General features: G+C 33.7%; 1 protein-coding gene across 1 annotated transcript in view; it reads right to left on the bottom strand.

Moving 5' to 3' along the window:
• Faah2 (fatty acid amide hydrolase 2) overlaps positions 1–11834 on the bottom strand; it is a 141859-nt gene that overhangs the window by 16449 nt on the left and 113576 nt on the right. The window contains exon 10 of the mRNA XM_005401548.2: positions 7569–7763. Within this exon, the coding sequence (XP_005401605.1) occupies positions 7569–7763 (195 nt within the window). The remainder of the gene's footprint in view (positions 1–7568; positions 7764–11834) is intronic.

The following is an 11834-nucleotide window of genomic DNA, read 5'->3' on the forward strand; positions in this document are numbered from 1 at the left end:
AAATAAGCAGTTAAATTTAACTGACAAAATGTTAACAGGCTCAAATTAAGCACAAAAACTGACTAAATTAAGCAATACAATATAAAGTACAAATGACCCTTCTAAAAATAATCAAAGATCATGGAAACTCATCAATAACATGGTAGGAATATAAAGAACTCTGTTTACAGCATGGGCAGCAGAAATGATGAATGTGAGGAGAGAATGCCAGAACTAAAAAATTATGTTATATGTAGATCATGTATAGAGTGATTCCCTAAAAACTAAGAAGACATGAAAACTGGATCCAAGTATTGCTAGATTACTGAAAAAGAAAATAAGAAATATAAAAAGATAAGAACAGATTACATGATGACACAAACAATGAAAACTTTTTAAACCAAAATCATACTAGAAAATTGCTCAAGTCTAGGAATAGAATTTAACTTGCATATTAATAAGCATTTGTAAAGTCCCAAATAGGCATTATTACAAAGCAATTTCTACCCAAAACTTCACAGGAGTGAAGTTGCCCACCAAGAAGGCAATAGTAAGGGTAACTGTCTATAAATTGGCACTGGAGAAAAGGAGGTCCCTTGATACAAGAGAAAAAGATAAAGTCTGATATGGAAATGTAAATCAAATGACAATCTAGTAGGACCAAACTTGGTGTGGGGGCAGTGTACAAGAAGACACTGGATTACTTCTGTTATATAACATCCCACTGCCCATGCAGACCGTGTGTAAACACCATCTTGTAGGAGTATCATACCGAGGGAGGAGCCATCCCTTCAGTGGTGGCCTGGCTGAATAGACTCACAATATCTCTAACAACCCTATCAAGCATAATGGATGAGATGCACACTAATCAGTGATTCAGAGAATTCAAAAGCAGGAAAACAGTGTGAGATAAAGTATCATACACCTCGATCTTAAAAACAGTCATGTTCCAGGGCCTGCGAGCAGCGAGACTACGGAGAGAGAAGGGCTGCCCAGTGTAGAAAATAAGAGGCACCCATCCTTCCCCCACACACACAATCGGAATGTGTATTTGTGTATTTCTGAACTGTTCAATGCAATACCCAAGATTGCTGTCAGGCTCCCATGGAAGGGGGGACAGTATTTCCTAGCTGGAATCTGCAGAGAACGGACACATGGGAAATTGTGAGAAGACTGTACAGCAAAAAGTTAAGACGATGAAAAGTGGGGATGGTGATATAGCACAGTGGCACAATGCCTGACTGGCAAGCATGAGGTTGTTAGTTTGAATCCCAGTACCAAAAAAAAAAAAAGAGTGAGAAAAGTGTGAAAGGAGAGATGGAGACTGGTGCATAGATCAGAGAATATGTTGATAGAGCCAAAATAGAGTGGGGAAACTCCTATTTTTTAAGCAAACACTGGAAAGACTTGGGTTGGTGTGACATCTTCGCCACAGCCCTTGGCCAATCCTGAGGGCAGTCCTAGGATCTGCAGGTGGATCTGAGAGAAGAGCTTTTGAGAAAAAGTCAGATATATGACTGCAAGCAAAGAAAGGAAGGTCAGTCCCTAGGACAGAAGCCTTGTGGCCATATACTAGGCAAGTAAAGTCTGTAGAAAGAAGACAGAGTGACAATATTGGTCAGGCACTGAAATGACCGAGAGTGTGAGAATACAGGTAGAAGTTGATAGAGACGTAGAATCCTGAAATTCAGGCTAACTATCCTCTTTTGCTCCTTCCCAAATTGATTGAGACAATTCTTTTTAACAAACAGACACCTATTTACAAAATAGCATAAGAACAATACAAGCAATACTGAATTACAGACAAAGTGGTAGGAAATTAACACTGGTTGTTGTTTTACGTATTGATATCTTCAAAGTGGTTTCTCAGGAAAACAGAGACATGCAGACTGGTGAAACCACTGTGATTGAGACAACTGAATATTGACACCATGATGAAGGACTGTAGTTGACCATGCCTGCAGCACAGCATGCAGCTAAGAGATGGCTCCAGAGAGAGCAACACTGTTGAGACAAATCATTTAAGGCAGACTTTTGAGTGTTCCACAAAGGGTCACAATGAGAAAGTGACTGCAGTGTAGACAGAGCTGTGTGCATACTGCAGATTAAGGGTAAAACAACTGTTGACAAAAACCATAGCAGAAACTTTCCAAGTATGGGGAAAGAAACCAGCATATAGGTTTTTTTTTTTTTTACAGAAAATCTATTTGATATTTATTAAACTTAGTTTCTCAAGCTATGGTTTGCAATTATACAAAGCATTTTAATGACACAGTAGAGTTAAAAAGATTTTTACAAATTGAAATGTGATACCCTTGTCTCCATATATTTTAATTGCCATAAATTTGTTTAGAAATACACATTAAACATGTTTGACACTCTAAACTTTCTATAATCTCAAAACCACAAAATACATATAATATACTATACATATGTGGAAAAATCTAGTATGTAACACTTTCCTCACCATTTACAGCTTTATTATGTGAAATGCACATAGTGTACTGACTTAGAAATCCTAGCTTTTGAACGCCAAAGTACCTCTGAAATTTTAATGTACTACAACAAATAAAAATCACAGTATATAATTGAAATTTTGGTTGAAAATTTCAGATACCTAAATATTTTGTATAAAAGAAATATCAAACAAAGATTAGGATCATGTACAAAACAATGACATCCTATTAGTCACTAACAGTACCTTTCTGCACAATTGACAGGCTTATAATTTATCAACAGTGTTACCTCCCCTCCAAAAGCCTCTTCAAATATCAATTATTTACCAAATAATTTTCAAATAACATAAAAGGATTTTCAATAAATATATAAGCATTTCCATCCTCATATACAAAATTTGTTAAAATCATCCAGAACGAAGGCTAGATACAGTACTTTCCTAACTGTGCTTACCAACTCCAGACCTGCCCCCCAACATGGCACCTGCCTTTTCAGGCTCAGATGCTGGGCCACAGCATATAGGTTTTAATTCTACTTTTACTGTTGTTTGCTTATTTATTTGTGCTGAGTTGTCTTAGTTTTTTTCTTTACTCCTTGCTCTTGCTTCTTTATTGATATTGTATTGTTACTTTACTTTTAAGATTTTTCCATTAGTCCTGCTTCCGATTTTAGTCCTTCCTATATATATATATCTTGTATATGTGATTTGAGGGAATAAGAATTATCTAGTGCCATCATATAAACAGCACCATTCAAAGGCACGTTAGAGTAACAGTTAACAAATTTGAGCCTAGAAGACTAAAATAAAACTAATTACAAATATATTAACAGGTTCAAAAAAATCTGACTCATCTAATATCTAAATATACTTCCACCCATCTGTATACCTTCTTCCTCCTACACAGTCTCTCAAAGCACTTTAATGCTAACCATTTACTCTAGGAATAAAAACAATTCCAAAAGTGTCTGATCTTCTCTATATTCCTCACCTATTGCCATTTCTTTCAACTCCCACACTTTTCATATACATAACCATTTACTTTTCTATACATCATCACATTCCACATTCCAAGTTAACAACAAATGGCAGTATAATATACTTGTAAGGGGTAAAATTCTGAGAAAATGCAGAATTAAATTATCAAAAGTAGATGTAATGTTCATGTTGATATATGGATGAATCTGTTCATGCGGTTAGAAGCAGTAAAAATAGTTTCCTGTCAACATTCTGACAAGGTACAATTCAATTAAGGTGTATAAGTTGAAATGGTAAAGAATATCTCTGGCTAATAAAGCCAAAAACAGATCACTTGAAAACAGAAACTAACTACAGAGATCTTTTTACAAGAGTAAATACTTTTCATCGTACTCGACTTCAATCCCACCATTCATAATAAAAACCATGAACATGAAAATACAAGGCAACAAAATGCTCTCAAAGACTCTCAACTCTCCCAAAACATAATCATGGAACACATATGGAGAAGAAATCAAACACCAAATAGCTAAGCTGCAAAATACTACTAAAGAGTAAGCAAAGAAACTCAGCAAACTCAAAGATGACATAACCCAAAAGATAGTGGAACAAACAATCATCTTGACCAATTTGATTACCGAAACACTACATAAAAATTAGTGGAGCTGGCTAAAATGATTCAAACATAAATATAAAGTTTACCAGAAAAATGGACTTCAGGAAATTTTGTCAAACAGAAATACTGGAGATAAAATATTCTACTGAATACATAAACAGGAGAAGTGATCAGTGTGAGGACAGGGTGTCAGACCTCAAAGATACAAATGAAGCACATGATGATTTATTCAGAAAAATCTTACAAGTGATATGAGCGTAAGGAAAAATTAACAACTACTAGATGGTGGTCAGAAAATAACCTAAGGCCAGTAGGAGTTAAGGAGACATTAAATGGCAGCACGTATGAAATAAAGATCTGTTGATAAAAATCATACAGCAGTATGGAGAAACAAACAAACCATGTCCAAATATGGGGAAACAAATCAACATAAAGGTAACTGGGGATTACTGAATACAAAATAATTGCAGTGAAGAAAGTATCTCCCCATGATACAACATAGACAAAATTCTGTATTGCAATGGGACAGTATTTCAAATGTTTTCACAGAAAATCAAATAAGCACTTCGAAAGGCAAATGTATTAGAATTATAGAAGATTTTACAACAGAAACTAAAGCCCAAGAGGGGTGTGCTTTAAACTCTAAAAGAAACAGCTTCCAAACCAGAATAATATAGCCAAGAAAATCATTAAAAATATATGGAGAAATAAGAGCATTTTGTGACAAAGCACACCTTCTGAAATTCATGAACACCAAACCACATCTAGAAAAATACTAAAGAATATTGTAGACAGAGATAAGTGAGCCAACAAAATCAAAAGTCTGATGAGAGAAACACATTAAACAATGTGAGTAATGAAAAAATGGGAAAAATAAAGGAGTCAACAATGGAAAATGAAATCAGTGAAAGTAATAAGTTCATAGCTTTCAGTAAAAACTTTCAGTGAAAATGGCCTCATATTCCCAATTGAAAAACACAAATTGGAAGAGATGATCAAAAAACAACGCCAAACATTCTTGCATCACTGGGGAATATAAATAGGTACAAACACTAGGGAAATCAGTATGAAGATTTTTCAAAATACCAAAACTAAACCTAAAATTAAACTAAATCTACAGCTTCCATTTGTTCCAGCTATTGCCCTTCTAGGTATCCGACTGAAAGATTTAAAACATCATACCACAGTGATATATGCACACTAATATTTATAACAGCACAATTTGTAATAGTTAAATCTTGGAAACAGCCCATATGCCAATCAATGGATGAATGGATAAGGTAAATGTGGGCTTTATACACAATGGAGTAAAAAAAAAAAAGAATGAGAATAAAACAATAAAAACAAAGTTATGTAAATAGAGAGGAAAAAAGATTGAAAGGAAGGAGGGGAACTGGAAAGAAAAAGAATTAAGATACACTACAAATTCCCTATGATGAATGTGACCGTTATGTATGTGAAAAGTGTACCAACAAAATTAATTGTTTAAAAAAACTCAAGTTTTTGTTGCATTCAAGAGAGTCATTTCATAAAAAATCAAACTCATAGATGAGAAATCAATGGTTAGAAAACAATATTCCATATACCAGGTCCCCAAAAGCAAGCAGAGACAGCAATTTTATTGTCAAATGACACTTCAAGCTAAAGCAGATAAGAAGATGAGAAGAGTGTCTCTTCATATTAGCTAAGGGGACAATTCAACAAAAAGCTGTAATAATTGTAAATATACATACAACATATATGTTTGTAAATATAAATGCACATAAATTCATAAAACACACAGATTGGGTATAAAAGATTGAATAAATACCAGCAGAACAACAGTAGGTGAGTTCAATAACCCACTTTCATAAAGAAACAGATCAACAAAATGAAAAATTAACAAAAAATAATCAGAGGTGATCCACACCATCAAATACATAGACTTAATAGTTATGAACACAGTGTTCTACCCTAATACAATCAAACACGCATTGTTGTCAGCAGTACCTGGAAGTCACTCTACCTAGAAATTAAATAAGACATTCCTGAACATACAATGAGGTCACAACTGAAGTCAAGGAAGAAACTAAATAATTTTTAGAATTAAACAATAATGTCAGTAAAATATATCAATACTTAAGGAACATAATTAAAGCAGTTCAAGTATAGAACTTTATTGCCATGAGTGCTCACATTACAAAGCAGAGGGAGTGAAAATAAATAATTTAATAATGTACTTCCCAACCCTCAAAAAAATGTTGAAATTGAAACATAGTTTAAGCAAGGAAATCATACTGATCAGAGCAAGAATTAATAAAATTGTGATTAATAATGAGACAAAGGAAAAGTAATTCAACACCTGGTTCTATGAAATAATAAACAAAATAAGCCCTTAGCCACACTTACCAAAAATAGGAGATAAAACGTGAACATCAATGCAGTTAGTGAGGAAAAACATCATTAGTAACTACTATGAAGGATGGTACTTCAAAAAATTAGAGATTCTTGAAGAAAAGGACTTATTCCTAGAAATTTATGAATTATCGATATTGAACAAAGAAAACATAAAATCTTTAATCAGGCATTTCACGACAACAATAAAAAAGCTTCCCAACTAAAAATGGCACAGGCGTTCTACACCTTTTAAATGACAAGTTTATTTGTTCAAAAGCAAAGTTATGACTTACGTATAAAGAGTTAGCTCTGGGATTTTTATCAATTTATCTGCCTCTTCATTCTCTTACCTGCTTGTCTATGCCAATTCACAAAAATTTACATGCCAATTATTTTCTGTACATTATTTAATTTAACCTTGATAGCAGCACTGTAGACTTTCTAGATAAGAAAATATATTCAGAAAGTTTCAGTGTCTTGCTCCAAAATACACACATGGTACTATAGCTGAAGACTGTAATTTACAAAATCAGGGCTACAAATTCCAAGTTTAAGTGGACTATGGATTTCTAGACTGGTAATGCATATTTTATGAGGATGCTTCCATCTTAATCTCAGAGAGTAGTATCATTTGCTAGAAGAAAAACTAAATGAATAAATCAGAGAAAAGGACCCAGTACATAATTGGGGGATTTTATACCTCACATAACTGTGGTCCAGCTGCAGTATCTAAACTAATTTAAAAAATGGATGTGTGAATAATGGAATTCATAAAATTTAAAAGATATACTAGTTAAGACAAATAAATGTTCCCTTAAAGAATTATCTTCTGCACAAGAATCTTATGAGAAGCCATATGTCCTGAGATATAGTCTAATTTGATTTTACTATATGCTGGAGCAGCCAAGGAAGACATTGGATTCAGCAAGAACATACCTCCATAAGTATCACTTCTGGAAAATTCATAGTGACTTTAATGTTGTTATGGAAAGACTGAATATTAATAAACTACCTTCCATGTAAGATATTAGCAACTGTTTTCTGCAATTTGTTCTCAATCATCATATGATAAAACTTATACACAATAGGAAAAGGAAATTAATATATTCTTAAACACATCTTCATTTCTTTAAGATTACGAAGTGCAAAGAGTAAGATTTGTACCTGTATAAGCAAAGTTGAAAGGCCTTGCTAGAGGAACATGATGCTTTGGAGCTACTGTGGGATGTGAGGGGTACAAGAACACACCATCATCACCTAATATCTCCAGCAGGTCTTTGTAGAGACTTTCTCCCACTTTCTTATACTTATTGTATTTCTCACTGTTATATCTGAGTTTTTCTTCTAACAAAGCCAGCCCTATAGAAAGATAACATAAAACAAGTTAAGGAAAAAACCTTAAATGTAAATTATAGCATTTTCAATATTTTCCTGTTAAGTGATACATATTTATGGCTAAAAAAATTGAGAAGTAAAAACTAAAAGAAAAATCTTATACCCATATCACCTATATATAAACATGTTTGATCATTTACTGCTGACTCTGTGAAGTCTTTCTACATAATTCTACATAAAAAATTCATACAATTTGACACAGAGTATTTTATCATTGTTTTTCACATCATTAAAAATCCATTATATAATTATTGATACATATTATTTTAATTGTAAAATGTACCATATTATTTTTTCTTTAATGATCAGATGAATTTTTGTTATATGGGCTACTTAAATAAAAATACTTATGTATCTTCTCAGGCACAACATTCTTAACAAAATGGATAACAAAATTATATTTTAGAAAACTCTCTCCAGTGTAATAAGTTTTTCATGACAATTAAAACATTATACACATTTAAACATATTCTTCACATTAAACTCATTTATAATTAACACTGAAAATTAAATATATATTTAAAAATAAATTTTACACTTTTTATAATAGATGTTTTCACAATTAGGAAGGGAATTTGTAAGTCACAGACTGTCAGTGAAATTTCTAGAATAAAATTTTACACAAGGAGCTACGTGGGAGCCCAAAACCCCATGCTCTGCCCTCTGTAACCATTGTGAGAAAGACCCTGGGAGCCAGGAAGCCTCAGCTAGCTGCCTGGGAGCCTGATACCCAAGTTCCACCACCCACCATCATCATGAGAAGGACCTTTATTCTTGGGAAGCCTTGACGAGGTGACTGGGAGCCGAAGACCCCATGCTCCACCTCCTGCAGCCATTGTGGGAATGAACCTGAGTCCCAGAAAACCTGGAGTGCTTTGGTGAGCTGTCCAGGAAGGCCTAAAGTCCACACTCCACTTGTATTACAGAAATGACCCTGAATCTTAGGAAGCCTAGGGAGCTTTGAAAATGACAACAAAAAATCGCAACATGCAATCTCAACCCTCCACCTCACCTAGAAAAAGTCTAGGAAACATCAACATAGAAGAACATGTAAGTCACACACCAGAAATTTCTGAAATTATAGCAACTGAAGTAAAGAACCATCAGGTTGTAGAGGAAATCAGATCAGAAATACTCTGTCAGGTAAAAAAAAAATGACAAACATAAAGAAAGGATTGCTAGGAATATCAAAAGAAGACATGGATAAAAATTAGAGAAGCACAGAAAAATGATGAAAACCTTGAGTGAACAATATAAGGAAGAATTAGAATGCATGAAACAGATTCAAAGAAATATTCAGGAAATTAAAAATTCCATTGAAAGCTGGCAAAACCACTTGAACAAAACTGAAGATAGATTTTGAGACATTGCAGCTGGCAATCATAATAGAAAAGATGTCTTAAAAATAACAAGGAACCAGGAAATAACAATTCAACAGCTGCAAGATGAGGGAAAGAAAAACAATATGACTGATAGCTGTTAACAAAAGAGAAGGAGGCAGCACAAATGGCATAAAAAGACTATTTGTAGAAGTAATAGCACACAATTTCCAAAGCATAGGAAAAGATTCTGACATACACATAAGTGAGCAATATAGAACTCTAGTTAGTCATAACCAAAATAAATCTTCACCCACACACATAATAATCAAGATCCAAGAAATTTGGTAAAAGAATGGGATATTAAAAGCTATTCAAGAAAAGAAACAGATTATCTATGAATGAAACCCCATCAGAATCATGGCAGGTTTCTCAACACAAATCATCAAGTCAAGAAGAGCTTGGAGTGAAGTATTTAAGGTCTGAAAGAAAATAACTTACAACCAAAATTGATGTACCTGCTAAACTATCTTTCCCAATTAATGAAGGCATAAGACACTTCCATGACGAAGGTCAACTGAAGAAATTCATAACCATCAAACAAACCTTACAAAGAGTACTGAAATATATTCTCCAAAGAGATAAAAATGACCACAAATCCAAGAACAACAATAAAAAAGAACCACCAAGCAAGGTAAGAAATTAAACAGAGGAGAAAAGTATAGAACCAACAGTGAGAAAATAACGTGATAAGTCAATATATATCAGTAATAATTATTTTTTAATTTTATTTTAAAAATAAAAGAAGGAAAACATATTAACAAACAGACATCCATTTACAAAATAGCATAAAAACAATACAAACAATACAGAGTTACAGACAAAGTGATAGGAAATTAACAATGATTGTTGTATTACATATTGATATCTTCAAAGTGGTTTCTTGGGAAAATAAATAGAGACATGCAAGGTTGATCAAATAAGTAATCATTAACTGTGCCATTCAGTAAAGCAGTACAAGTCAGTAATACATCTATGTTAGCTAACCTGTATATACATACATACATACATAATTTCCCCTTCTTTCTTTTCTCTTTTCCCTCATCTCAGTTGCTCTTTTTTTTTTTTGAGAATTTCTTTTCATTTCACAATATCTATCATACCTCCTAATTTTTATTCACTCTTTCAGATCCTTACACTAGTGAGACAATACGTTGCTTACACACGGAGGTCTTGTTTATTTCACTTACGTGTATGGTCTCTAGTTGTGACCAATTACCTTTAAAAGCCTCCAGTTTATCTTTCTTTATAGCTGAATAATATTCATTTAAATAAAGGTACCACAACTTTTTTATCCAGTCCTCAGTGGATGGACCCTTGGGTTGCTTCCACAATATAGCAATTACAAATTGTGTTGCTATGAACATGAGTGCACATATATTGCTGTGATATGCTGTTTTGAGATCTTCTGGGAAAATGCCCATAAGGGGAATAACTGGGTTGAATGGGACCTCTAGACCTAGTCTGGGGAGGAATCTCCAAACTGTTTTCCACAGTGGTTTCACCGGTCAGCATTCCCACCAACAGTGGGGAAGAGTTCCTATTTCTCCACAGCTTCACCAACATTTGTTATTGGTTGATTTCTTAATGCTAGCCATTCTTACTGAGGTGAGATGAAATCTCAATGTTGTTTTAATTTGCATTTCTCAAATAACTAATGATGTTGAACATTTTCTCATGTATTTATTGGCCATTTGTATTTCTTTATCTGAGAAGTGTGTATTCATCTCAGTTGCCCATTTTTGGAATGGGTCTTTGAATTTGGGGGAGGGCTGATGTTTTTAAATTCTTTATACGTTCTAGATAGAAGACTTTTTTTTGAGAGACAGTTGGCTAAATTTTTTTCCCAATTTGTGGGTTTTCTTTTTACTCTGCTGGTGATTTCTTTAGATGTGCAGAAACTTTTTAGTAGTATGACATCCCACTTGTTGATTCTTTGAATTATTTCACGGGCAGTTTGGTTTTTGTTCGTGAACTCTCTGCCTACCCCTATGTCTTCAAGATTTTTACCTACTTTCTCTTCCAATAGATTTAGTATTTCTGTTTTAATATTGAAATCTGTGATCCATTTTGACTTGAGTTTGGTGCATGGTGATAGACTTGGGTCTATTTTCAGTCTTTAGCAGGTAGCATGCCAATTTTTCCAGCACTATTTATTAAAGAGGTTATCATTCTTCCACTGAGTTTCTTTGGCTCCTTTATCAAAGTTTAGGTGGCTGAGTGTGTTTGTGGTTTTAGCTGTTTCTTCCAGTGTGTTCCACTGATTCTCAGGTCTATTTTTTAGCCAGTACCATGTTAATTTTATTACAGTAGCTGTGTAGCATAATTTCAGGTCAGTGACCATGTTTCCACCTCACTAAACTCAGAAGAAATGGACAGATTCCTACATATGTATGAATTACCAAGGCTGAATCAAGAAGATATAAAAATTCTGAACAACCCAGTATCAATTAATGAGATTGAAAACATGAATAAAAACTGACCAATAAAGAAAAGCCCAGGCCTGAATGGATTCACAGCAGAATTTTACAATAAATTCAGAGAATATTTAATACCAACACTCCCCAAAGTCTTCAGTGAAATTGAAATGGATGCAATTCTCCCTAACTCATTTCTAGAGGCAAGTATTATACTGATACGAAAACCACAGAAAGAC

Source organism: Chinchilla lanigera, unplaced genomic scaffold (assembly GCF_000276665.1).
Source record: "Chinchilla lanigera isolate Chin_1 unplaced genomic scaffold, ChiLan1.0 scaffold00074, whole genome shotgun sequence".
In the NCBI taxonomy this organism is placed as follows: domain Eukaryota; kingdom Metazoa; phylum Chordata; class Mammalia; order Rodentia; family Chinchillidae; genus Chinchilla; species Chinchilla lanigera.